This window comes from Poecilia mexicana, unplaced genomic scaffold, assembly GCF_051168715.1.
Source record: "Poecilia mexicana isolate PSO_F unplaced genomic scaffold, ASM5116871v1 scaffold_6, whole genome shotgun sequence".
In the NCBI taxonomy this organism is placed as follows: Eukaryota; Metazoa; Chordata; class Actinopteri; order Cyprinodontiformes; family Poeciliidae; genus Poecilia; species Poecilia mexicana.
Window position 1 is genome coordinate 21,015,400 of NW_028263375.1, and position 27,616 is coordinate 21,043,015.

At 40.6% G+C, this 27,616-nt stretch overlaps 3 protein-coding genes across 4 annotated transcripts; 2 read left to right on the forward strand and 1 right to left on the reverse strand.

Annotated features, from left to right (window-relative positions):
• Window positions 1-327: 327 nt before the first annotated feature.
• Window positions 328-5,051, reverse strand: usb1 (U6 snRNA biogenesis 1). Its single transcript, XM_014973063.2, has 7 exons — window positions 4,736-5,051; window positions 4,303-4,445; window positions 4,037-4,220; window positions 3,174-3,227; window positions 2,381-2,486; window positions 1,993-2,073; window positions 328-604 (listed from the first exon to the last, which is right to left on the reverse strand). The coding sequence occupies exons 1-7, from the start codon at window positions 4,891-4,893 to the stop codon at window positions 494-496; spliced, it is 837 nt and encodes a 278-aa protein (XP_014828549.2). The 5' UTR covers window positions 4,894-5,051; the 3' UTR covers window positions 328-493.
• Window positions 5,052-6,496: 1,445 nt separating this feature from the next.
• On the forward strand, window positions 6,497-15,395 carry znf319b (zinc finger protein 319b). The gene is made up of 3 exons (XM_014973059.2): window positions 6,497-6,820; window positions 9,294-9,431; window positions 9,507-15,395. Exons 2-3 carry the CDS (start codon window positions 9,427-9,429, stop codon window positions 11,341-11,343), a joined length of 1,842 nt encoding a protein of 613 aa, XP_014828545.2. The 5' UTR covers window positions 6,497-6,820; window positions 9,294-9,426; the 3' UTR covers window positions 11,344-15,395.
• A 766-nt stretch (window positions 15,396-16,161) lies between these two features.
• On the forward strand, window positions 16,162-27,303 carry csnk2a2b (casein kinase 2, alpha prime polypeptide b). 2 transcript variants are annotated; one of them, XR_015763065.1, is made up of 13 exons: window positions 16,162-17,120; window positions 17,465-17,576; window positions 20,679-20,780; window positions 21,644-21,694; window positions 21,805-21,864; window positions 21,976-22,059; window positions 23,310-23,420; window positions 23,820-23,921; window positions 24,047-24,147; window positions 25,290-25,438; window positions 25,542-25,621; window positions 26,681-27,022; window positions 27,200-27,303. XR_015763065.1 is itself a non-coding variant. In XM_014973061.2 (12 exons), the coding sequence occupies exons 1-11, from the start codon at window positions 17,017-17,019 to the stop codon at window positions 25,616-25,618; spliced, it is 1,053 nt and encodes a 350-aa protein (XP_014828547.1). In that variant the 5' UTR covers window positions 16,162-17,016; the 3' UTR covers window positions 25,619-25,621; window positions 26,681-27,303. The 2 variants fall into 2 exon arrangements, 1 of the variants encoding a protein (XP_014828547.1); XM_014973061.2 differs by having other exon boundaries at window positions 26,681-27,303.
• Window positions 27,304-27,616: the final 313 nt, after the last annotated feature.

The following is a 27,616-nucleotide window of genomic DNA, read 5'->3' on the forward strand; positions in this document are numbered from 1 at the left end:
TTTTGCATGTTTTCAACTTTGTTTATTCTTTGACTTTGAAATGAGTTATTTTTTTTCTCTCCTGAATTTACGTTTAGCATTTGCCAGTTTTAACGGAGCAATGAGACGTAAAGAAAAAAAACAAAACATGCTTCCTCATTCTCATAAGTCTTATGAGCAAATTACCTTCTCTGTTTTTCTTGTAAATACCACCCTGTGACTCACTGAGGTTTCAGAACTGAGTAAAAGCCCAGCTTCCTCTAATAGAGATGCTGTCTTCACATAACAGCTTCCACTGCACGCAATAAAAATTGGTTCTGCGAAGAACAAGTCACCAACAAAAAGATGTACAAAAAAAGTAGCAGCTTTATTTAGTTTATCTTTGGTACAAAAACCCCCCTGTGCATCTTGACTGCCTGACGATGTTTTACCAGTCGGCTTGTCGTCTGTAACATCTGGGGGTTTTTTTGCAGCTGCGACTCCCAGACTCGATGCCAGCCGACAAACTGCTCACTCACGAGGTCTTTAGTGAGAAACGAAAAGTCTTGTTTCCTGTCCTGCAGCGAACTTCTACACAGTCCAATCTCAACAGAAACGGCCCTTCTTCCCGATTATCTACCAGAGACTGTAACAAGGAAAGAAAAGGGGGGAAAAAATGAAATAAAACCACATTTTATCTCAGAACAACCCAAAACATCGGTGTTCACCGAAATATGCAGGTCAACATAAAGTTGAATTTAATTGGGAAATAAAATGAAAAGAATATGTAAGTTTTTTTGTGTGTTTAACAACTAAAACTCTGAAAAGCGTGGTTTGCATTTGTATAAAAAAAAACCTTCAATCTGACTCCACATTGACCACATTTTGAAAACCTTTTATTCCACTTTGCAAATGCACTACCTTAAATTGGTCTGTCAAATAAAATCCTGATAAAATATGCCAACTTTGGTGAAAAAAAAAAGTTCAATGTGAATGAATAATTTGCAAAGCAATGACCGTGCTAGTAACTTGTGTTTCAGAGCAATGGTCACAATAGGATTTTGCTTTATTTTTTAAAACATAGAAGATATAAAAAAAAACACTAAATAATCTCACAGAAGCATAAAGAAAAAGCCAAGGTTTTGTGAAATCATATATGTCCACCTGGTATTTTACTTTAAGTAACTTTTTGAATGTTTTGTATGCAGGAAGCTCTGTGACCGTTTCTTTGTGGCCTCCCTCAAAGTTAACAGACTTAAGATTTTACAGTAGAACAATTAAAGACGCATCAAATGGACTGAAAACTGCATTTCACTCAGAATATGTCCCGATGAAGCTGGCGAAGTTCTACTAAAACCGCTCCCACCCCCCCAAAAAACTAAACTACTTGCACATATTTCCTTTTGAGCCGGAAATAACAGGTGGCAGAAAAAGATATGTGTGCTCCTCCCTGGTGGTTTTGGGTCACACATGTAAATTATGACCTAATAAAACGCTTCAACTCTTTCCTTATTGGTACTCCTTGTCATGATATGTGAAGAAAAAAAAAAAAAAAAGGCTTTAAAAATTTGCTTACAGCAGTGATATCTCCTCGGGTGAGCAGGTATCTGCCTGACTTGAATAACATATTAACTTGTCTTTTCCACTTTGAAGAGCAGCGTAGAGAAATTTCTGCATCATATTTGTGTTGCAGGTTAACTGGAGAGCCATTTAAAGATTCATGGACACATGATCACCATAGTAAATTAAAAACTATTTAATATAAATTATTAGGGCTAGTAATAGATGATATTGATATAAAAAAAATTATAAAAAGTCTATTTTTCAAACACTTGGATTTGTTAAAGAGTTTTTAGTGTGAGATTATGCTGCTGCTGCAATAAAAAGGACAAAAATGGTCCAAGAACTTCATCCAAAATGCAAATATGTTCTCTGTTCCCTCTGTGTAATTAAAACTGGCATCAATGAGTATCATCTTGTGACACAATAAAAGCAAAATCGTACATACAAACTAAACTAACAACATCTGAGCACCTGCAGCTCCTGTAAGAGTTCCTTCATCTTCTCCGTCTGGTCTCCCACACACCAGGCCAGACTCACGTGGAAAGATGGTTCCTACAATTCAAAGCCGAGAGAAAGTGAGAAACTTAAGAAGGTGGGCTTTTCTGGCTTCTAAATAATTATCTAGTTTGACGTTTGTTTTTACATTGTGATTTGAGTTTTAACAAAATTTCCTTCTTTGGTCTGTTTCAGCATTTGCTTCTGGATTTTAATTTAATGTCATTTACAAATCAAATTGAACACCGTTATTGTGACACCCTAAAAGACATACGAACCCAGTGTCACATAAACCGCTCTTTTTTGCCGATTTCCCCAAGTAAATATCAAAAGAAAAAAAGTGTTGGAGTGACATTTAACTGACCTTATAAAAAGTGTCCAATTGAAACTCGGTCATTGTTTTGTCGACAACTCGGACCAGGTCCAATAACTGAGCGTGACCGGTGGACACTTCCATCCCCAAGAAAGTCCTGATGTGGAACAGCATTTAAAGACACAGGGAAGGGGAAACATCGGTAATAATTAAGATGTCAATAAGTTTATATAAAATTAAATATGTTTGAGGATAAAATGCATCCTCAGAAAGCACAAATTTACCTGTTAAGTCACAACTTAACTGTTGGCCACAGAGAGGATAGATTCAGCGAATGGCCAGTCAAATACGTTCTGTTGCAATACTCTACCCAGTGTACCATATACACTTAATATCAACTAATGAAGGCTTTAAAGTCCTTCAGTATATTTGTCTTCCATGTAAACATGTTTATTGAGGTTATTTCATTGCACTGTCATAAAACATTTTGCTTCTTCTCACAGCCTGGTTATAATATGGGATGATATGTCTTGAATATATTTGACTGGCCATTCACTGAATCCATATTGTAGTGATTTAATGTGTTGATTGGATGACAATCACTTTTTAGGTTTATTGTTCCATTTTTATTTTTTTTTTTTACTTTTCTTGAACTCAGATATTAGAATATTTACCAAACCTAAACACCATAAATTTCCAGGAAAGGAAAGAAAAGTGACTCTTTGTTGAATGGCCAGCATTAAACAAGCATCTAACTTTTGATTTAAATTTTAACATTTCAAGTTAAATTAATTAGTAAATGTTTCCAAAGTAAATTTTGAGATAAATGCTTGGAAGACATTACCTTGTCCTCTCAGCGTTGCAGTAGACCTTCAGCGTTGCTGCTGAACACGCAAACCTGCCAACAGGAAACAGCTTTTATGAGAATGTGGACAGAGCGACAACAGCTGTGATTTGTTTTAATGTATTGTTTGTTTCCTGCAGAGTTCATATTTATCAAATTCATCACATGCCATCAGTAAAAACTGGTACATGTTAAACAGTCAAGAAAGACTATGCAAGTAAGTATATCTGACAATGGAGAAACTTATAGAGTTGAGAAAAACTATTGTTTGAAGACCTGGTATTGTTACTTTGTAAAAGTAATAAAGCTTTCACACACAAAAAAAAACATGTTTATTTCACAAAAGATTTTTTCTTTTATCAATTAATAATTTAAAATTATTAAACAAGCCATCTAAAACACCAACTTTTGGGATGTCTACCATTGCTCAGGATCCACTGTACACAGTTTTTAAGAAGTTGGCAGGAAGTCAGTTTCATCTAACAACAGATGATCTATGGTTGACACACTAAGTTACTCTACCTTTATTTCTAATACTTCCTGATTTACTTAAGGATTTAGATGATGCTGAGTGAAATTGGCTGTAGTTGAGTAGATGTAGGGTCAATCAGACACCTCTGGTGGTTCAGTTTGAGGAGGAAGAAAAAAAAGCCTCACCATGTACTAGGGAGTACAAATATAAATTCCACACAGAAGTGCATGTCTTTGTTACATGTTTCACATGTGCTTTGAACTTTGTCTGGTACTTTTGTGTGTGTGACTTCTCACAAACAAGTTTAGACTTTTCTTCTGAAGCGCTTAGCTAAAAATGTAAAATTTGAATCCAATTTGTTTGTCTGTAAATCAAGGAGTGATAAACAAACCTTCTGCACTGAGAGAGGCCCGGCTGGAGGCTTTGTGTAAATGGCTGGATCCAGTGGTGCCTGAGCACCACAGTCTGAGACAGACTCAGGTGGAACTCCTCTTGTTGCGTCAGTATCAGACCATGAGCCCCCAAAGTTGACAGCAACTCCTCTAAAAGCTCCTCAAATTCCTCCTCAGGGGGGTCTGACACAAAAATGAGCCACATAGTCAAGAACCAGGATTAGAGAAGGGTTTACAAAAACAAACTGTTCTGGTTGCTTCTTACAAGGCAGATAAACATAAGTGGCCCAATTTCCTCTCTCGTGCTTAAAGGAGCGGATGCGTCCACCATGAAGGGAGCTGTCTTCAGTCAGTGCTTCATCGTCGTCATCAGGGAACATGCTCAGGAGGCAACCGGGCAGAGGCAGTCTGCAGGACATGCACATGTTTTATTTTTCATCTGAAATAATCAGACTGAAGAATTTGCAAATTAAGTTTTTAATCCTATTAAGCAAGTATTTGCTCTTTAAACTGTGGATGTTCCATCAAAGAATGGCTATAAGCTTTGTCGGAAATGGTGAAGCTGTCAAATATCTTGAATTTCTAAGATTTCAAACATCTAATTTTGTCCAGCTACTGAACTGCTTTTATTTGCATTTAAAAATAATACTATTTTACAAATTCAGACAGACAGACTGAACTTTGTACTATGCACACACCTCGTTTTAGGATCCAGCTCCTCAGTCCTGGCTTTCTTCTTGGCTGGAAGGTCTCGGCTTCCCTCATCTTCCTCCACTGATCTTCGGCTATTTCGACTCCTCGCTTCACTTCCGGGTTCACCGTCCTCCTCCGAGCTGCTGCTGTAACCAACCAACATCCTGAACCATCAGGACATCGTACATATAAGTTTGATACTTGATATAGACCAGATGTTGGACCCCGTCGTAGCTTCAAAGCCACAAAACCAATTAATTTTCCTAACAGCCTGCACTATTTCCGATGTAAACAACTGCTTGTTACCTTAATTCATGTCCGACCGAAACAAACAGTCCGCCTCTAAAGTGTTCTGCTTTGGCTGAACAGATTTAGTGAGATTCTTAGGTTAATTAACAACTTTAAAATATATTTTAAAATGTGAATATTGAAGATTATCTCAAACTGGGTGATAAATCTGTTCCCAGTTTAACCCAAGAAGAAGGACAAGTGGATGAAAAATGTCAGATTGGAATATTTTTAGTTACATTTGAGACAATTTTCCAGTTTTAAACCCTGGCATAAAACCTGGATTAAAACTTTGTGACATTTTTAACATAGATTTTTTTTCTTCTTCATTAAAGTAGTTTGTAACTTCTTTTGGAAGAGACTATACACAATGATAACATGAGAACTTCAGTCCATGTGTAATCACACTTAATGTTAGTGGTTAATTTTCACCTGCTCGTCTAGTGGTATAAAATAAGACATAAGACATTAAATAATATTATTTGCTAAATTACAACATACCAAATTTTATTTAATTGATTTCCCTTTGGGACCAATAAAATATTTTTGAATTTGAATTTCATTTGAAAACTTTTTAAAGGTGAAATAATACGGACACATTATGAGTTCCCAATTGCTGTTTAATGGATTATAAACTAGATTAGATTCTATTTGTAAAATACAACATTCCTCAAATCTGCCAATACACTATTTATCAGAATCATCAACAGTATTTAACTAGGAGCTGTCCTATAAGAGAGCACTGGCATTATATTAACAAAAATAATGAATATTTCAAAATAAATTGAGATAACATCCATGTGACTTGAGAGCAAACGCATGTCAGAACCCAATTCTGGATTCAGGTAGCAGTGGATCAGGTAATGCTGTTGGAGTTTTGTCATTAGTTATCCAGGGATCACAACAGCAAGAACAGCATCCTCATATAAGTCCTCTGAAACTTCAGAACACACTGTTGTTGTATCTTCATTACTGATATGTGTCCATACGGGCTGAAATTGATTGTTTAGTGAGGAATAAGATGGTAAATCATTCAGACAGGAGTAATAGTTATTTGACCTCTTTTTTATTTTTCACCTTAGTTTCAACATTTAGGATATTTACCTTTAACTTATTTTCCCACTGTGGTACAATAAATGATATTTCTATTCTATTCTATTCTATTCTATTCTATTCTATTCTATGTTTTCATAATCTCAAACTGTATGATCTAACATTGTTTTTCGCTTCAATTTGAACAATATGCTTATTGGCTAATTGTACCAAATTGGTTTTTAATTGTTAATTAATTTATTGTTTTAATTGTCAATTTACAGGAGAATGCACACCATACCATTGTGACATTGTGTGACATTGTCTCGGGTACATACGACAATAAACGTGAATTGAGCTGAATTGAAAGCCATCACACACACCATGCCCACTGTGTGTCTGTGTGTTCATGCCAATTAACTCTTGTGTGTTCATGTTCCCGTGCGCGGCCAGGGGCTCCGCAGCTAGCCCTGAGCTAGCCTCTAATTGATAACAAAATCATCGTCTTCTCGCCAGTCGAGAGGATGCATCGTGAGCCCGATAAATGATTCGAAACGGAGCCGTTAAGGGTTGATACGGGACAGTTTAATGACCCTACATTTTCGGCCCCCGGCTCCTGGAACCCCAGCGCTTCAACAAGGCGAGCATCAGAGCTCCGTCTGCGGATGTAAAGAGGAGAAGAGACCCTCCGGTTAATTTATTTTTGGGGAGCAGCTAACCTTCGTCATATTGAACCATGATTTCCCCTTAGGATTGGCAGAAAGCTCCAGGTATGTAAATGTGTTTATTTCCCTGCCGTTAGGAACGTGTCGCCGTTGCTTTCGCTTCGCGGTCGTTGTGTTCCCGGGGCTAACCCGGTGTTGTGCACAAACTAGCACTCATGCCAAAAAGAGAAGCTACATCGTAGAAGCACACAGATGAAACGAAGAGCTCTTGAAACAATAGTTTGAGTAATAATGTAGCATCTGTCTCTGTCTATACAGCACTAGACAAAGAATTTGAATCTTCAATATTTAAACGTGACGCTCTAAGATGCGAGGGAGCTGTTTATAGTAGGGATGCGTTTTCCAGCACAACACCTGGCTAATGTTTCCTCTGTGGCTCTGTTAGCAGGTGGCTAAGCTAGCAGGCTATCTCTCCCTGGTTACCCTGATCTTTGCCTGGAGACTTAAAATTACGTTACGATGCGCAGACTCCGTTCATCAATTTTTTACCGCGAATCGTCCAACATTTGGAATTGTGTAAAAACTCATAGTAAACACACATGTATGAATTGATTTTCAAAGATAACATTCACCCTTTTAAAGTCATTCGATTCCAGGTGGTATTGACTTCATTTGTTTAGTGTTTTTTCTCTCAATAGATAAGGCGCATCCCAGAGAACACTTATGTTTGTGGCACTTTTTTTTTTTTTCTTGCACCAATTTATATTGAATTTAATACCATATACTATATCCCGTGCAGCGAATCACAGAACTGGTAGAAATTAAATTTGCTTTATTATTATGTAGTTTAGTATTGTTTATTAACACCATAAGACACCATTGGTATTCTCAATGTATTTAATTACTAAATATAAGACTCAGTGTCGTTTTTAGTACAAATCAGTCCAGTAAAAATGCTATTTAGAAACAATCAGATTCAGGCCAATTAAGAATGGGGGAATGGTGGAAAGAAACAACTCTCTTTTAACTACAAGAAATTTGCATCAGAAGAAGGCTGAGCAGGTGATATCATCTGCCTTGACTGGATGTGTTTTGGAGAGGGTGTGAGACTGATTTATAAGAAATAAAAACAGAAATTATTTACAAAAATTGATCATTCAGTACAAAAATAACCAAACGCAATCTAGGACCAAAAATTTAAGTCAACCAAATTTAATCCTTATCCTATAAATAACACTAATGCCCAAAGTTTTTTTTTAAATTTTTTTTTTAATAGCTGTCAAGAGAGAAGAAAAACAAGATGGGAACAATAACGACTAATCAAGAGTGAAAGGAAATGTGTTGGGGAGTGGGGGAAGAATGCTCACAGATTACTGTCCCCTATTTGTCTATTACATTCTAATAATAAAGAATTATAGTAGTATTAGTACTAGTAAAAAACACGTAGAGCACCAGTTTAGCTACGTCACTCTGACACGGTATTTGCAATTTTGTCAGCATTGCATAAATGAAAGAGACCAATCCTGCAATTAAACATATTATTTAAGCATTTTTTCATTGTTTACTCACAGATTACCAATATAAATGCTACTGTAGTGTCAAAGCACAGAAGTCTGTGTTTGACATTTTCTGGACTAATGGATTTCTAAGAAACTTCACTGAAAAATTAATTTGATGTTGTTGTGTCTCATGTTCTGAACATCCCAAAATTGTTGCATATTCAGGTCTGCTACAGAACCAGACAGGTTTCATGCCTCTTATGGAGAAGGTAGAAAATTTAATCAATGAATTTATGTGTCATTCCAAGTCCAACATTACATTTGAATAAGAAAAAAACAATCACATTTTAGAAGATGATGTTTTTAACTAAATAACCAATAGTTTTAAAAAAGCTACAATATTAGCTATAATATTGTAGCTATAATAATCCCTACAAGTTCATTACTTTAAGTCTGCTTATAGAGCGGTAGCATAAAGATTATAAAACTCCATAGATTAGTTTGAAAACTAAAGATTACATTGTTTTGATGGTCTTCTGTTTTACGGCTTCTCTTTGTTGTGTCTAAATCAGCAGTGTTGATGTGTGTCAATGTAAAAATTCATATTTGTTTGTTTTTTTCTTTTTTAACAAACTAAGAACAGGAAAGGTACACAATACTTTTGAAACATCATGTTGATATTGCAGCTTTTTAAATCATCAGTTGCCTCCATAGTCCGCCCGTCTGTTTAAGGAAATCGTTTTGTCTGCACTACATTAGATGTGCCCCTTGTGTGTACCCCTACAACATGCCTGCCAACTGGAGTTCTATCGGTAGAAATAATATTGTGGTGTTTCATCAGAAGTCTGTGTGCACTGCACGGTCTGCCGCAGCTGCTGTAAAACAAAGATTGCAACATTACTAAAGACCTCTAAAAGATCAGGTTGAGCTAAAGTTTCAAAGACTTCAGGCTAAAGCTGAAAAGGGATTTCTAAAACAACTGAGCAATGTTTTTCATTAGAGTGTAGTTTCCTGATAATGTATTATGAGTACTGTGTTTCTTCATGTGGTATTTCTGACAGTTTGTGTCTTTCTTCCAGATGTAACTCAAGGATAAAGTGAAAGTTGTGGATTTCCTCCCACCCCCCCATCTTTTCCAACATCTGCTTTTCTTCAGTGGATTCCAGTTTAAGCCTTCAAGTCTCGGTCACAGCTCCTTCGCCGAGCTAAGAGATGGAGTGAGTTTTTTCCCCTTCACACATTCAGAAGCCTGTGGCCAGTTACTCAAAATGTCTCTCTCTTTCCCTCTTTAGCTGGTCCACTCCAGCTGCCAAACTGAATCCGTATTCGCGAGCCCGCATGACGGAGGCCTGGCAGCAGCACGCCGTCGCTCCGCCTCCGGTTGTCCACACCATCCCAGCGGGAGCTGAAAACGCTTTGAGCTGCGCAGTGTATGGGATCGTACTGCAACCAGACGCCTCATCGTTGCAGCAGCATGGAGGTGGACAGCAGCATGCGGGAGCTCAACAACACGCAGGCGGACAGCAGGGGCAACATCCTTCTCAAGCCCAGCAAAGCTCTCTGCAGGTGGGAACAGAGTCGGGACACAAGTGTGGGACGTGTGGACACGACATCTCCCACCTGGCTAACCCGCTTGAACACCACTGCATGGTGAGTCAGGACAGGTCATTCCAGTGCACTCAGTGTCTAAAGATCTTCAATCAGGCCACAGACTTGCTGGAGCACCAGTGTGTCCAGGTGGAGCAGAAGCCGTTTGTGTGCGGAGTATGTAAGATGGGCTTCTCCCTTCTTACCTCGTTGGCTCAGCACCACACATCGCACAACAGCAGCAACCCCATGAAGTGTTCCATATGCGAGAAGACGTATCGGCCGGGCTCCTCCGGGAACACGACACCCACGTCCTCGAGCAGCTCCCAGCCGTCCAGCAGCGACGGGGCGTCGGCGAGCAGCAGCTCGTCCATCTTACCTTTCCCCTCGGCTCGGGACCGGCCGTACAAGTGCTCCGTCTGCCAGAAGGGCTTCAAGCACCTCTCGGAACTCACGCGACACGAGAGGGTGCACACGGGGGAGAAACCCTTCAAATGCGACACGTGCGACAAGGCTTTCAGCCAGTTGTCGCACCTGCAGCACCACCAGCGGACGCACAGCAACGAGAGGCCGTTCAAGTGCGCTGTGTGCGAGAAGAGCTTCAAGCACCGCTCGCACCTCGTCCGCCACATGTACGTTCACTCGGGCGAGCACTTGTTCAAGTGCAACTTGTGCGAGCTGCACTTCAAAGAGTCGTCGGAATTGCTCCACCACCCCTGCCACCCGCAGGGCTCCCGACCGTTTCGCTGCGCCACTTGTGGGAAGGGGTTTAAACGGCCGTCAGACCTGCGGCAGCACGAGCGCACGCACTCCGAGGAGCGGCCCTTTCACTGCGACGAGTGCCAGATGAGCTTCAAGCAGCATTACGCGCTCGTGCGCCACAGACGGACGCACAAGGACCCCTCTGACCGGCCTTTCAGATGCAGTTTGTGCGACAAAGGCTTCATGCAGCCCTCGCACCTTCTCTATCACCAGCACGTCCACGGCATGGACAATCTGTTCAAGTGCGCCTCCTGCCAGAAGGAGTTCAGCCAGTCAGGAGAGCTCCTCAGACACAAGTGCGGGGAGTCGTCCAACTCCTCGCCGGACAAGCCGTACAAATGCGACGTCTGTGGGAAGGGATACAAAAAGAGCTCCACCTTGCAGCGCCACCAGAACTCCCACTGCCAGGAGAAGCCGCTGAAGTGCTCGCTCTGCGACCGGCGCTTCCTGTCCTCCTCGGAGTTCGTCCAGCACCGCTGTGACCCATCCAGGGAGAAGCCCCTCAAGTGCTCTGACTGCGAGAAGCGCTTCAAGTACTCGTCGGACCTGAACCGCCACCGGCGTGTACACACGGGAGAGAAGCCCTTCAAATGCGACCACTGCAGCAAGGGTTTTAAACAGCGCGAGCATTTGACCAAACACCAGAGCACACACTCCCGGGAGGGCCAGTTCAAGTGCGTCTGGTGCGGAGAACGCTTCAGTGACTTGGGCTCTCTGCAGGACCACACTGTGCAGCACACGTCCGATGGAGACGGTTACAATGTGCCACAGTGCATGTGAGCCATGACTTTCTTTTCTTTCTTTCTTTTTTTTTTCCCTGAATGGACAGAACCATCAGCGCTCCACCCACAGGCTGTTTATGAACCCAAACATCACTCTCGTTCAGGGCAGTCCTGGGCTGCAAACCGTTTTCAGATTTCTTTGATCACAGTAAATGGGAAACTCTGGGTCTGGTTGAACAGTCAAGAAAAAAAAAAACTCTCCAATTTTCTTTATTTTTTTTTAGTTATACTGTGAGACAAAAGCTATTCAAATTTGTTTAGTTTTTAGCAAAACTAAACTTTGATGTTTTAAAGAACATTGGACAAAAATTACATTTAACTAGAGATGGGTCGATTAGTCAAACAGTGATTAGGAACAGCCAATGGTCTTATCATTCAATGCTACTGATCTAGAGCTGGACAATATATAAAACCCCACTCTTAATTACAAAATCAATCTGGGTAATATCACAATCGCAAAGGACCATTTGTATGCAATATTTGATGCATAAACTGGCATAGTCTTGGAACCTCTTCCTTTTCTGTGTGATTCAAAACTATCAAACAGCTGTTAGCACATTTTATTTTCTGTTTCATGTGATATAATGGTTTGAGAGGAAAACTGGAGTCAATAGTTAAAGCCCAAATATCGGTGTCAGTCCAGAAAAGCTTGATTGGTGCATCTTTAATTAAGGTGAATCTTTTGTATCCCATCGAATCATAGATTACTCATTACATATAAATCATGTCAGTGAACTAAAATACAAAGCTAAGTTAAACTTAATTTCAAAGACGTGTAATTGAACAAGTTGAAGATGATTTAAAACCTTCAAGTCACGTCTTGGTCGATTTAAAATCCCTTGTATTTATTTAGATGCGCTGCAGAAAAAACTGTAATGTCTCCTTTATTTTCATAAAGGATGGCCTGGCATTTTCCATCAGAAAATATTTCCAGTTTAATTAATTCTTTTAGGAATCTTCTTGAGTTAAAAGAAGACTGTTCAACTGGACTCTTCTCTTTTCTTCTATATCTTGGTGTTTTATTTGGCCAACCCATGCTCAGTGATAGCACTGTGGAGGTTAAAACGGAGATGTATTCGACCGCTAGCGCCGCTGTCAGCCCTCTTCTGGTACACAACTACTCTGAAATATTTGACTTTACACATTAACCCCAAACTATGTTCAATAGACATTCAATTTTAAACTGTTTTCCCAGTCTGCTCGTGTGAACCTGACGGGACCTCAAAGCGTTGGCGCTTCAAAACAACATTGAGCATCCACAGCAAAATGTTATCACTACAAGTCATTCAAACATACTCGCTGTTTGCTACTAAAATATGCGTTTTAGTAATACGAGTGGATCCATTCGATCCTCCTAAATCACTTACTGTTTTTCGATTTAATTTGTCCGTTATGCATTTTTTTCTTTCCCTCTTTTTTTTTTTTTTTGTCCCTCTTCTCTCACCTCAGCAAAAAAGGAGAATTTCCAGCGCAGTATTTCCCACAGTTATGATGAAAAGAGAGTACACCCTCCTTCAATTCTAGGGTTTTATAGGCCGACACAACTGAGTTTAAGCTGTTGTCATTAATTAAACAAAGATAAAGCAGAAAAAACTAAGTGCACATCACGGTTCAATCACCCGTAACAGTAATGACGTCAAAGCTTTTTTTGTGTCACTGTATCAATCCCACAGATTGTTGTTGTACTTAACGCTGACATACTATCCTTGGATTTCTGCAAACACGGTGCCGTGAATTATAGCTCAACCTCTCTACGCTGGTCTTGTCTGTGCAAATTACTATACATTTTTCCCAGCTCATTCAGATGCAACATTGTAAATCTTGTTGTTCCACAATTATTTTTTACAGAGAGAACTATTCTTCTTCAACCCTTTCAAAAAAAATCACATTTCAGTCTTTTCTAACTATCCTGTCAGTAACTTTAATTTGCCAAATGAGGCCTGTAGAGTCTGAGATGCAGCTCTTAGATTTTTTTTTTTTTTTTTTTTTTGAGCACTGCACAATCCGACGCTGAGGTAAATCCTGTTTGGACACTAACTTATGGAAACTGCTGTTTCTTTCTTTTACGTAGTCTGTTTCACTGAAGAACAATGGACTACAAATTATGCTGTAATAAGAAGTTTATGGGCAGCTTCCATTTTGCCATTGTGTTAACTTATTTTTTCACTTTTCCATTTTCACTTCATCTTTTATAAGTAACGACTGTGTGAAATCTATGTGAAATTAGAGGGTGTACTTTCTTTTTATTCTGACTGGAGCTTCACATCTAACTCTGTGTATCTTTATAGTACCATTGTGAACCTATTGTCACATTCAGGTAGCAGAGGACATGCGCTCCCCATGTTTATTTCAGCTGCTGCTAGTATTACTGTACCAGAATATGATGCTGTGCCATGTAGGGTTCAGACTTTCTACAGAACTGAATTTAACCACCAGTTAAAGTCCAAATGATTCAACCTAATGAAACCTGCCAGTTTAGACATATATAGAATTACTAATATATTTCGATTCATTGTTCTCATCATACTCCTGCAGAGGTCAGTGTTGTGGGATAATACGTACTGAATCCTCTCTCTCAGCTTGTACATATGAGCCAAAATGATTGGAAATATCAGAAGTTGTTTTTCTGAAGATTTTTCCTAAATTTTTTTTACTATGTGAAACGTTTCGACAAATGCGCGCTCTCTTTTTTTTTTTTTTTTTTTTTTTTTTTTTTTTTTTTTTTTGTGGTTGATGTTTTTCTGGTCTGTGTAGTTTTATTTGGTGCCAGTATGTTACCGGGACTCTCAAAGAGAAACCTTTGTGAGAGACTGATTGTGTGAATGTAAAAACTGTGTTTTAAACAGGGGATTTCAGAGCGATAAGAACTGATTTGACCGTCTCTCCGCCTTTGATTTTTTATTTTTTTTTTGGAAGTTTGTCCAGGCTGAGCTGCTCCTGTAGGACGGTTCTGCCCCTCTGTGCTAAAAGACTTAGGAGTTTGTTCTGTCGTTTCCTGTTGAGTTGTGTCTGCCGAGGCGGGTTTGTTTCTGAATCATCATCTAAAATTGCCACGAGATTGTTGTCTCTCAAGAAGCCACTTTGTTTACGTGTTGACTGTGACTGCCTTCGTTTTTTCTTTGTGTCCACCCTTCATCTCCTATAAAGTTTGAGTGCAGTATTAAATATATGTTTTGAAGACTTTTCTACAAAATGAGGAATTGAGTCCATTTCAATTCAGCCTTAAAATGTTTTGCTTTATGCCTCGTCTCTTAATCATTCAATGTAAGAAAGCTAACCATAAGTCCTTCTTTTATTACTTTATCGTTTTTGCAGACTTTGAGGACGAGTTTGACTGTGTTTTTATGGTTTGTGCCTGTTTATTTTGGTATCTAGATCTTTTTATTACATTGGTATAGTATGTGTTTTGTGGGAGTGGGAGACCAGGGCCCCTTGGGGTTGGTTTAAAATTTAAAAGTGTGCATTTAAAAGCTTTTTATATCCAGAAACACAATTCATCTGTTCAAAGCCAAAGAACTCCAGTTGCTATTGTCTATATTATTTGTTTTGGAGTATTAGAATATTCTTGCAAATTCTCAGAAAAACAAGTCTATCCTTCATATGTTCTTGGTAGAAAAGGAAATCTACTCCATACCTATCAAAGGGAGTGAGAATCTTCTTTATAGGCACAATTCTAACCTCAGTTATTACTGGTTTTACTTAAAAGAAAAAAATACCATCACCAGTTAACCCAGTCATGCCCACTTTAGTACCACTAAACCCCTGCCCCGTTAAACCCTGATGTTTTCCTCCTGTCTGCATGCTTGCTGTTAGTATTTGTGTTTGCTTTTTTTTTGTTCTTCTCCTCTTCACAGCACTTTTCCTTCCTGTTTTATAGCGTTTTTTTTTGTTTTTTTTATTGTTCTGTGGTTTATGTGAATGACGTTGAAGAGAAAACTTGGAAAAGAAAAAAAACTTTGTGGCATAGTACAGTTCATTCTGAGATCTTCTGTATGTTTGTAGCATCCATTTACACAGAGCACTAACAAATAAAACTTTTTTCATTTATAATTCCGTGAGTGGTGACGTTATCTGAAGAAGATTCATTTAGGTGGCTTTGTAACTTGTAATTTTCCTGGAGGTTCCAGTTTTTAGATTTTTATTCATATGCATTACTAATTCAAGAGAATTCAGAGTTTAAAAAACATTTTCTAATTAAACAACTAATTTTGTCATGTTGCTCAGATATCAGTACATGGAGTTTATCTTAATCATAAGCATTTTATAACTTAATTACAACTTTTTGTACTTGTTTGTTTTTCTATAATTTAGTTTATATAACACTAATGGTCAATGTCATTCCACAGCCCATTATAAAAGCTGTATATCTACTTTAAGTTCCAAGAGCTGAATAATTAATTTAATTATTACATACTATTATTATATTGGTAAGCCTGGATGTAAATATATGTATTTATTTAATGTATCATTGAGTACTTAACTGTTAATAATTCATAAGGTACATCGTAATAAAAAAATAATTAATTTGTTCACGGTTCAATTTCATATTTACAAATTGATCAGGTTTTTAATGGGTCTGTTGCTATACTTGAAACAAAAACCTGACTCTTTAGTCTTTAAAAAGAAACTAAAAATAAATCATGTATCAAGAAATACAAAAATATATTTTCTAATTTATATAATTGTGTTTTTAATATATGTACATCCATTGCGACACATACAAAGAGAATAAATACGTGTTTGTTTTTTATGTTACACAACCGTAGTCATTTCCTGTCACCAGATGGCGCTGTGGCCTTGTTGACACTTGACGCATGGCGCAGTTTACCCCGGATACCAGCGGGTTCACATCCCGGGTATCTCCCTCCCTCCTGCTCCTCCTTCACCCGCTCCGCCTCCCTTCCTGCGCTCTCCACCACCGGGGAGGTCCGTAGGCTGCCGAGCTAACTCCCGAAACCCGGGCCCCTGAAGTTTGCGTGCGGCACCGGGAAGAGAAGGTCCCGCTTGCCCCGCACAGCCGCTTGCACATGACGCGGGCTCCGCTGATGTTCGTACCCGGAGCCGAGCGCTCCCCTACGGTGCGACATCTCGGCGCTACCGTGAGCTAACAACATCGATCTTCGCTGCTGCTTCCACCGCCCCCTCTCTGCCTCTGGTCGACCCCGCTACCGATCTGTCACATCGAGCGTTGATTGATTAGCTGGCTCTGGAGCTCCGGGGGCATCCCTCCTATCATCGTCCATCAACCGGTGCAGGAATCCCGATCAGAAGCCTCCTTTTCCCTGCTTCTCTTCTGCCTTTTTTAGGGTCCGCCTCCTCTCTACCTCAGCACCCCCGATGCCGCCTGGTCCATATCCCTGTGTGTAGCACCATCATCTCCTACTTCAATTAAAAACCTTCGTCGGGTCTGTTGCCTTTAATAATCCGACCAAGAAGCGCTTCAAGGCGGCTACAGCCTGCGACGACCCCCGCGGACATCTCTGGTCCTCAAGTCTGATTTTTCCTCTCCTCTCTGCAAACCAGCTGGCTGGCGTGTTCCACTTTCCTCCCACACGCAGCTGCCCCACCGTTCCTTAAATCCTCACCAGCCTCCCAGAGTCGGTCCAACCATCCACACCGCGGCAGGCCTCCGTGACGCCCGCCCCGCGGCGTCCGAGCCACGGGTCCCACCATGCCGGGTCCGGTGGCCGGGAGCAAGGCCCGTGTGTACGCAGACGTCAACACCCTGAAGAGCCGGGAGTACTGGGACTACGAGGCCCATGTTCCAAACTGGAAGTAAGGATATTTCAGCTTAGCTGCATTCATCTGTGTGGAGATTGCAGAGGGGAAAGTGTGGCAGATGGGGGTTTATTATTAAACACGGAGCTGTGGGGGTGTGATGACACCACGGTTGTCCTCCAGTCTGTCTGACACTTCATTCCCCCGCATCTCTGTCCTTTCCTCCCTGTCTGTTGTCTAAATGCCCTGAGATCTGAGCTAGAAACTCCTCATCTCTGGATGAGATTTTGCAACAGAAGAAGTGATTTCACACAAAGCCTAAACAATATATTTATTTATTTTGTGTGTGTGTGTGTGTGTGATTTTTGTCACACATGCTGCTCTTCTGTTTGTCTCTGCAGCAACCAGGAGGACTACCAGCTGGTCCGTAAGCTGGGCAGAGGGAAGTACAGCGAGGTGTTTGAGGCTATCAACATCACTAACAATGAGAAGGTTGTGGTCAAGATCCTCAAGGTGAGCAAGTCTCACACTGGTGCAGCTGGAATTAGAAAAAATGAAAAATCAATTATGAATTCAGAATCATATCATATTCAAATTAAACACTATATAAAAGTGACTTTTTAGTTCAGAAATGTTTTTGCCATGACCTGCACATTCCAGGGGAACATCGCTGACTTGACAGTCACTGACACTCCCCACACGGAGGGTCAAACACAAAAGGTCATTGCTGAAGAAACAGAATGTTCACAGGGTGAACAGCCTGTATCAAACATATTAATGGGAAGTTTGGTGGAAGAAAAAAGTGCAACAGGAGAAACTGATACATGTGCTTTTTTCTGTCAGTTTCCAGTTGTTTGAGTTGTTTTCTGCACCTGTGTCCTCCTCTCTAAGTCTTTTCCTCCAAATTCCTAAGACTTGTTTAAGGTTGACCCGAAGACCTGCCTCGAGGTTAAAGCAAACACTTCTGTACATCTTTCATCTTTTAAACATGTAATAGAGACTCTTTTGGAGACCGAGTCTTGACAGATAAAAAGTAAACGTCCCTTTGTGATTTGGCACAGACAGGCATGCAGCATGTGATTTGTTTTGGGATCCACAGGATTTCTTGGCACTGTTAAAAAAAAAAATGGATTTATAAAACCTAACATTGTCCAGATAAGGATGGACTGAAAAACAACTAAATTGCTTAAACAAGCCGAATTATTTATTTATTTTTTTGTCTGTGTGCAAAATAGTAATTTTGTACTGGAGGATTGCAGAGGAGATGGCTGGACAAATCTGGATGTTGTCTGCAGTAATGTGGTTGATGCTCTGGTTCATCCACATTCCACCGCTTACCTGTGAAAAATGAGATCCTCCAGACAACCGACTTACTCAGCTTTAGAGATATGCTGGAAGTCTCATAGTTCCACATCTGAGGGGTTGATTTGGGTTAGTTTAAGTGTCTGATTAGGAATGCCTAATGTGAAGGAGATGTGGATACAGACCCCACTTTATGTTGCTTCTTGCCTTAAAACGTTTAGGGACTGAACTGAACAGTCTCTCCTGGACATACCAAATTAGCTAACTAGTCAAATGGCAAGTAATAAAATCGAGTAAAAATCCAGGAATATATTTTATACGTTACATCCTCATCTTTTGAGGCTTTGATCTCTAATGGTCAGGACACGATGAATTCAACTTTGCCCAGTTTTAGTCAGATGTTTTTTTGCAGAACATAAAAGCTGGAGATGATATGTGGGGGTAAGGGGGCTTAAGATAAAAACAAATTAATCCAAAATCTTCAAGATGCCAGACTCAAAGAACCAACCATTTCAGGAGCCGCCATTTTACAGCTTGAACAGGAAGTCTTGTCTGTAGTCGCAGCTTTAGCTGTAATTGCAGCCCAGTCTTTAAGCCAGCTAACAAACCTCTCCTGCTGCTGTTGGAAATCCGAGCAGAAGATTGAAAACACAGCCGTAGACGATTGCTGCATAGCTGTAGATGTACGCAGATAAACCGACCTGGCTACTACCGTTCTTGTGCAGCCAGATGATTACTTTCTACAAATGTTTTCAGTCTCTAGGTTTCAGTGCTGAAGTGGGTCAGTGTTGAAGGTGTCCTCCTGCGCTGTGATTGGTTGGTTGTTTTGCAGATGAACATCAGCAGACAAGGATCTGGGGAGTCTGGACGGCCTTTAATTTAACGATCTGGTTCTTGCAAGGTTCTGCTTGATTTCAGTCCAACCTGACGGGCAAAACGAGTTCTACACTGTTGCTACAAACTAAGTACACCCCATGATTCAACAGCCATCTTCAATAGAAATAACCTGAAGACATTTTCTATCCAACTTCATCAAAGTGCTGTGAAGGAATGAAGACCCGCTCTGCTTTCAGGCACAAGGCCTCACATCTGACTCCGGCACACGTTAGTGCGCTGCAGACGTGAGGGTTGACTGAGCGACGTAAAGCAGGCCCAAATCATTATCCCACTACTGCCGTACCTGGCAGTTGGTATTCCAAACAAGCAGAACTTGTTCAGGCTTTTCCTGGTTGTCTTGTCATGAATGATGTCATTTCGCATGCCAACTGAGGGATGCGGAGGCTGATATGGAGCTCTTTGGTGCTTTGCAGTTTCGTTCAGTTTTGCACTTTTTAATTGTTGATGTGAATTCGTTCAGAGATGGACTCCTGGGTGGATTGACAGCTTTAAAAAAAAAAAAAAAAGTTTTCCACTTGGAAATACTTTTTCTCACTATCGAATGATGAATTAAAAAAAAAATAATAGATGGGAAATTGCTCTTTCACATTTTCCAGATAGATGATCAGCATTCATTTCTTCTTTGTGGTGGTTGTTGATGTCTCTCCATCTTGGCGTGGTGTTAGCAAACAACTGTATGCTCTAAACTAGCAAGATGCCAAACTTGCTCCTGCTTTTGTAAAGACGCTCACTAGATCTAGGCAAGATATCACACATTTATATTGCCATTACTGTGTCAGTCTGTGTGATATTAGTGTTGCAAAGAATTTTGTGCAGTGCAGGTTTTGTTGGTAATTATAATCCAAGTGTCAGTAACGTACGATTTTCATGCAAATAATATATTCTGCTTGCTGGATGGAGCCTCTGTGTCCAAGTCACCGAAGGCCGTAGAATGTTTTGGAAGCATCATAATGAAAGAGTAGCAATGAGTAAGGAAATGGGCAATTTTTCTCAGCTCATTGTAATATTTAGCAATAAAATTGTCATTATCTGGGGGTCATGAAGGGGTTATTTCTTTAAAATAACCACTGAAATAAGCTTCTGTGCTGCTCCGGCTCCCGTTCAGCCGCAAAGATTACAAGATAACCCAAAAATAAGCGGAGGTGTCTCAGCCGAGAGGCGAGGATTAGCCGTCTGTCAGTTAAATGTGAGCTTGGAGCTGAAGGAGAAAGATGCTGAGGAGAGCAGAGAGCAGCAGTAGCAGCAGTGCTGAGGAGAGCAGCATCAGCAGATTCCTGAAACTGCATGTTGGCAAACATTCCTGCTCTCACATATTAATGTAATTTTGCTTCTTCCTCTCCCCATCTGAGGCTTCGGCGTTAAATTGTTAATTTTTTCTTTTTTTTTTTTTTTTTTGCTTTTCATCCATCGATTCAGCCTGTCAAGAAGAAGAAGATCAAGCGAGAGATAAAGATCCTGGAAAACCTGCGAGGGGGGACCAACATAATCCGCCTCGTGGACACAGTCAAAGACCCGGTGGTAGGCCTGCTCGTCTTATGGGTTTTTAATATTTATTTTTTTAGTGGAAATACAGGGCAGATTAAGAGTTGGTGTTGGGAATGGAATATTTGAGTGATTTACAAGTTTTGGGGTTAATAATCAGACATTTTGCGACGCACCAATATGATTTTTTTTCAGTCGCCTTAAGCTTTTAGAGACATCAGTTTGTGATGAAATTAAAACATATGACATCCATAAAGAGAGTCTTCTTGTAAAGTAGTACTAACACAATTTGATGTTAAAGTCACTGGAGATATTCTGTGTGGAAAATAAGATGACAGTTTAAGCTTGACTATTGAGTTACTTGGAAACTCGCCTTGCTAAGTGTTTATTTTAAGTTTTTTTTTTTTTTTACGAGCATTTGGGCTCTGAAATGCTTTCGGATGACCTTTTTCAACTTAGACAAATTTTTATTTTTTCTAAGAACTGGAAAGCTGTTGAAAGACAGATTGCTAAAAAAAAATAAACAAAAACAAAAAAAAAATACTTTGATATGTTGCGTGTTTTAGTTGGTGTGTGCTTACAACAAGCACATTTCTTTGCTGCTGGATTTGGTCTAAAACTAGGGAACAAGAACAAGCGAACTTGAACTTTTTTGTTCCGAGCAAAAATATTACGAGGAGATCGGGAAGGAAGGATGTTTATTCATGCTCTGGCTCAGCCGGGACGTTCTGCAGCGCTGCAGCAGGATCCCTTTTCTTGTGTGTCTGCTCCTGTGAGCGAACCGGGAGCAAGAAAATGATCAGTTAGGGTTTATAGTTTTGAGCAGTTTGATTGAAGCGGAGCTTCAGCAGCTTCTGTCTGTTTTTCTGACTCTCTGTCTCTCTGGCGGCCACACGCAGTCGAGGACTCCGGCACTCGTGTTTGAATCCATCAATAACACAGACTTTAAGGTACAGTCTCCGCCTCCCTTTTCCTCTTGACGCCGTCGCCTTTCTGCCGTTCTTTAGTTAGATTTTGCTACAGCGGCCGCCCTGATGCAGCTTTCGCTCCATCTCTGCAGGAGTTGTACCAGAAGTTGACGGATTATGACATTCGTTTCTACATGTACGAACTACTGAAGGTGAGACGTGTTTACTACGCCTTCCTCCCCCCTCCTCTCCGTTCCCTCATTGAGATCAGATCTCAGTTCCTCTCTTTTATTTTACTTCTTATTTCCACGTTCCACCACCAGGCTCTGGACTACTGTCACAGTATGGGAATCATGCACCGCGACGTCAAACCTCACAACGTGATGATCGACCACCAGTTAAGAAAGGTAGGTGGTGCTTTAAATAGCCTCCCATTTGTTTTCGTTTTCTCTCCCCCACACACACACACACACACACACACACACACACACACGCACACACACACACACACACTGTGATTATTATCTGTCATCCTGCTGCTGCAGCTCCCGGTTTATTATCCTTTTATTGTGTTCCCCCCCCGCCCCATTTTGAAGAGGAGAGGGTATCGCATTAATGCGAGCTTTCAGCCCTCGTGTGGGTGCATTTGGAGTTGGATTATTAAAACAACAGCGGAGGTCGTTTCCATCTGAATAAACAAGCTTCCTGTTGTTACAACAAACATTTTCCCATTTAATGAAAGTCCTCGTTTTCTCAATGTGAGCGCGCGCCTGAAAGAACAGACGCCGTTTGAACAAACGCTCCAACTTTCCGGGGTTTCAAAGTGCCCTGAATTGTGGATAAAGTTTCCTGAGAAGTGCGTGGAACCGAGTCTGCTGCATTTATCAAACGTAATAATTGCTTTTTCAAAAGCGGTCGTCTGCAAAGGTGATTTAAAGCAAGAACTGGGTGCAGAAACTGAGGTGAAAGATATACATGGCTGCTTAAATAAGCGCCTGTGCTCGCTAAAATTTAGTCAGATGTTCCCTGGCAGGTTTGAAAGTCGCCCACAGACTTTCTGAGGCCTTCAACAAGCTTCAGGGATATTTCTGATCGGATTTTTGAGCTCCTCTTTTGTAGAATTGGTTCATCTACATGTACAAACATGTAGTCCTGTTTTTTTTTTTCATTATTCCATCCACTCTGTCCCACAGCATGATGCTACCACCAACATACCATTGCATTGAAAGCCTCAACTTGTGACTGTAGATTATTTCCTCTAGATATTGCCTTTGTGGTTAGAAACTCCTTCCTTTGAGTGTTTCTGTTCTTTTCTGTCAACTTGTTCCCTCAGAGTGTTTTTAGTACCAAACAAGATTCAAGTTTGTAGAATTTGGTGGCAGTTGTTCTTCCTGGCTTTATCCGCTTTTTTAACGCAGCAGTACAACGTGGCAGCGTGTTGTGATTCAGCACGTTGCATCTCATTGTAAAGGTCTGTAGGGTTTGAACAACTGGTGGCGACTTTTTAAGGAAACTACTGGAGATTTTAGTCCTCGGTGAGCAAAGACATGAGTTTGCTTTCTCCAGCAGGGGGCAGCAGATGGACGCAGGAGTGCTGCAGCTGCTGTGTTCGTTTGTTGCTCAGCAAAGGACTGATTCTCTTGTGTTTCCTCTGCAGCTACGCCTTATAGACTGGGGGCTGGCAGAGTTTTACCACCCGTCCCAGGAGTACAACGTCAGAGTGGCCTCTCGATACTTTAAAGGCCCCGAACTTCTGGTGGACTACCAGGTAACATCGACCTGAAACCAAACATCCAGCTCATTTATAAAATACATTTACAAAACAACAGGTCTGCCCAAAGCTCTTTACAAAATGCATAAAACCAAGACATTAAAAAAACAAAAAAAAAATTAAGACCTTCATAAAATTAGGGCTATTGAGGAGGATGTCGACTGAAACTGGGCCATTGGGTTTTTGAGAAAACGTGTTTTAGAAAGAAAGAGACTTAAAGCAGGAAGTAAATACGTCTGCATGCTTTGTTATCTGCAGGTTGTCTCAACCAAAGTGGGTTTATCTGCGAGGCAGAGCTGATTTGTTTATTAAATTTAGACTCTGAGTCCATATTGTCACACAGGGTTGGGTCTGATGCCTCCTGTTCTTTTTACCAGCTGGGTCTCTGTGTTGCAGATGTATGACTACAGTTTAGACATGTGGAGTCTGGGATGCATGCTGGCCAGCATGATCTTTCAGAAAGAACCATTCTTCCACGGACAAGACAATTACGACCAGGTACCCATCTCAGTGGGTTGTAAACTGATAATCGAAGGACAATGTTTTTTTGTTTTTTTTTAGAAGCCTTGTTTTTAAAAAGTTTATGGTCTGATACATGGACTCTGTTTGGTTTTGGTTTGCAGCTGGTGAGAATTGCCAAAGTGCTGGGCACTGACGAGCTGTTCGGTTACCTGCGGAAATATCACATCGAACTGGACCCACGCTTCAAAGACCTGCTAGGACAGTAAGTCCACGCCGCGTCTGACCGTCCTCAGACTGCTGAGAGGCACGGCAGCTGGAAATGTCCACAAGCAACTCCAGAGACGGCTAGCTGCTCAGGATTAAACACCAGTTGTTTATAGAAAGTGAATGCAGTCATAACCAAAACAAAGCAATACTCTTTCATGTAGAGTGTAATGCCTGAGAACCCAGAGCACAAAATGAAAACTCCTCTGGCCTCCACCAAGTTTTTAAATGAGGAAAATGTGTGAAGAATTAACAAAAGAACGACCTTTTAAAAGTGGCGCCACAATCAACAAAAGCTTACTTAAAATGATCTCGAGATTCGGCAGCAATAGCTAGAAGTAACTGTTTATCATTTTCTTTATGTTGTCATTCAGTTTGTCTCATTACAACAGTTTAATCCTGCTGAGGTCTGTACTTTGACTAGGCCAATGGAAAATCTTGACTTGTCTTTTTCAGCCATCTTCAGGTGTAGTTCTGCCACTCGGTTTGGTGTCGTCGTCTTATTTTTAGCCCAGTTGGGGCCAAGCTTCAGCTACCAGGTGAACTCTTATTACACTGTGGAAAACCCTCTTATACAAATGTTCAAAGTTCATTCGGTTTTATTCAATGGCTGCAAAGTGCCCAGTTCCCGTGGTTGCAAGACAAGCCCATATTGTCACTCCTCCTGTCCCTTTTTTGACAGTTGATACAAGGTGTTCACGCTCAAACATTTGGCTTCGTTTTCCCCAAATGTTGTCGTTGTACTTGGTGGGACATCCACTTCTAAGTATGTCGGTAACTGTATTAAAGGATTTCTACTTGTAGGTAATCTCTCCTCCCCTTGAGAATCATGGACTTTGAATTATTCAGAAATGGCCAAGTGATCCTTCCTAGATTGATGGACAGAAACCATTTCTTTGTGAGGTCGTTGCTGATGTTGTTCCATTGCATTGCTGTCAATACACACTTATCTGCAGCAATGTCTTGCTACACCGACGATGATCAGCTAGTCTGGGCTTTCCACCTGCAGCTCAGATGAGCATCACGACCTGCGAAAAAGAAGTTTAATATTTGACCAATCATGAATGATCTGGTGTAACATTCGTTCAGATTTTTACTGGGCTTTGCAAACGTGTGCATCCTTTATTTCTGTCCATGCAGGCAGAGCAGGAAGCGATGGGAACAGTTTGTGCAGACTGAGAACCAGCATTTAGTGAGTCCAGAAGCTCTGGACCTGCTGGACAAGCTGCTCCGCTACGACCACCAACAGAGACTGACAGCCACCGAGGCCATGGAGCACCCTTACTTCTGTAAGCATCGCATCTACACTTTTCAGTAGTTCACCAAAAATCTGATCTAATTGAGTAAATGTACAAAACTGAAAGTGGCTCCCCCTTTTTTTTGTCCCTGCAGATCCTGTAGTAAAGGAGCAGTCTCTATCAAACTCTGACAACAACATGGTTTCTAGTGGCAACACTACAGCACGATGAAAGGTAAATGTTAATATTACTGCAATATTTATTTTTTTTCCTCATTGTGAAAAATGTCAGACACAATGTAAGCCTTTGTTCTAGAGTGGATGTGTCTGATCTTCTGGAAATTGTTGCTGTTCTAAAAGTGTTGTCGATAGGCGATTTGAACTATTTCAGACATTTCCTGGGAGTTGAAGCTGATGACTAACATTTTCTACAGAGGTCTAATTATGTTTTTCAAGAATAGACAATAAAATAAGTGTTTCTTTGTTAAAAGCAGTGACTTAGAGTGTAATGTATTTATTCTGTTTTCACTATTCATTTATTGTTCAACTTTTACTGGTTCAATTTTGGGCTCCTTATAACTAACTTGGCACTCAGAGCCTCCTGTTTAAATTGCTTAATGACTCAGTGGTTTGTTTGTAGGTGTAATCATTAAAATCAATAATCCTTCATTTTTTTATTATTATTATTTTATGTGATTTTTAAAATAATATTACCAAAACTATCGACGTGGTTTAGAAATAAAAAAGAGAGAAATCAAAGAAATAGTCATTCTTATTTTGGCTGACTGATATTATTCTCCTTAATTTAGCTAAGTTGATATTTGTTTGTCTTTATCTCAATGGAAAGAGAATCCATGCTCTTGAATCATGTCAGTGAGCTCTAAAAAGTTATCACTACTCATTTGGTCTCAGTTGTCATGCCTAAAAGATTTCTCCATAGCTTCTTCCTTTTACCCTCTAGAGGGCGCTATAGGTCAGTAAGACCTATAATACTGGAATAAAAACCTTTCCATTCCCTTCCTCAGTAACACAAATGTTGCCTTACAAAAAAAATGTTGCATCCGATCGCTCATTGCGATGAGCGGTCAGATGCATTTCATTGTTCATGTTTTGCTTCAAAATGGCCTCGGATGCAGTCGACCGCTACTAAGAACAATTAAGCTTTTTGAACAATTTTCTGGATCATCAAGAACTTGATGATCTGTAACACCATCATGATGCCGCTAACGAGCCATAAGGAGGAGAGCCTTCTTGTAATCGATTGCTCTTTTTTTTTTTTTTGCTCTTTTCACAGAAGTGGAAGGAAGATGGATGTCTGTTACCTCAACTTTGTAACCGCTTGTGTCAGAAACTTTGACGAAGTGTACAGCAACAAATGGCTCAAAGCGACTCGGACCAGTTTACACATTCACAGAAACGTTCACACGGACAAAACGTCAATGCAAGCACACGTCTCCAAACACAAACAGATGCAGAAACAAACACAAAAAAACCGCCCTCCTCTTTCTTCTCCTCCTCTGTGTCGGTTTGTGATTGGCTCGTCCTGGTTTCCTGTCTGGCAATCTGACCAATGACCTTGAAGCTGCTGCTCCCCACTCCTTTGACTGCTTCCTGTCCCGTCCTGTCTGGGTCTCATGTAGGTCAACAAAGACATTTAAAATCCTCTTGTTTGTCATCCTTTCATCCCCCTTTTTCATGTTTCCTTCTTAATTGACTGCATCAGCATGGAGAATGAACAGGAGGTCTAATTTTCATTTTATTTTTTTTCTTTCCCTGCCCGTCTTTGCCTTTCCATCTTCCTCCTCCCCAACAGGCGTCTTAGCACTACTCCAGATCTGATGGCATGGTGGACTCTCTAGATAATATGATAAATATAATATTAATGACAAATAAATGATTTTTATTTAGATGAATCTATTATGTTGTAAGTGGTTTTATTCCTCCCGGGCGATAATTTGTTAAAAAGACGACGATTTATTTGTTTACAGAATGTCTAAATGTGGTGAAAAAGCTCAGGTTGTCCATGTGAGGCAACCTTACATGCAGTTTCTTTGTTTTGGTTAAACCTGGATTGGACATGTGGACTAAAGAGCCCCGTTTTAAATTTGCTTTCTTGTTGTAGAGTTGTGAGGGAGGGGTGCTTTGCGGGGCGGGAGCTCCGAGGCAGAACTTTGGGTAAATAGTCGGCGCATTTGTGAGCGGGCATTGAGGGACCCCCGAATGTCTGCCA

Excerpts from the sequence above, each read along its gene's own strand:
- usb1 (XM_014973063.2), bottom strand. The coding sequence starts at position 4,893 with ATGTTGGTTGGTTACAGCAGCAGCTCGGAGGAGGACGGTGAACCCGGA. Across the intron at positions 4,446-4,735 it reads GAGCTGGATCCTAAAACGAG|ACTGCCTCTGCCCGGTTGCC; the intron begins GTGTGTGCATAG and ends CATGTCCTGCAG. Across the intron at positions 2,074-2,380 it reads AATTGGACACTTTTTATAAG|GAACCATCTTTCCACGTGAG; the intron begins GTCAGTTAAATG and ends TTTGAATTGTAG.
- csnk2a2b (XM_014973061.2), top strand. The coding sequence starts at position 17,017 with ATGCCGGGTCCGGTGGCCGGGAGCAAGGCCCGTGTGTACGCAGACGTC. Across the intron at positions 20,781-21,643 it reads ACACAGTCAAAGACCCGGTG|TCGAGGACTCCGGCACTCGT; the intron begins GTAGGCCTGCTC and ends GGCCACACGCAG. Across the intron at positions 23,922-24,046 it reads GACAAGACAATTACGACCAG|CTGGTGAGAATTGCCAAAGT; the intron begins GTACCCATCTCA and ends TTTGGTTTGCAG.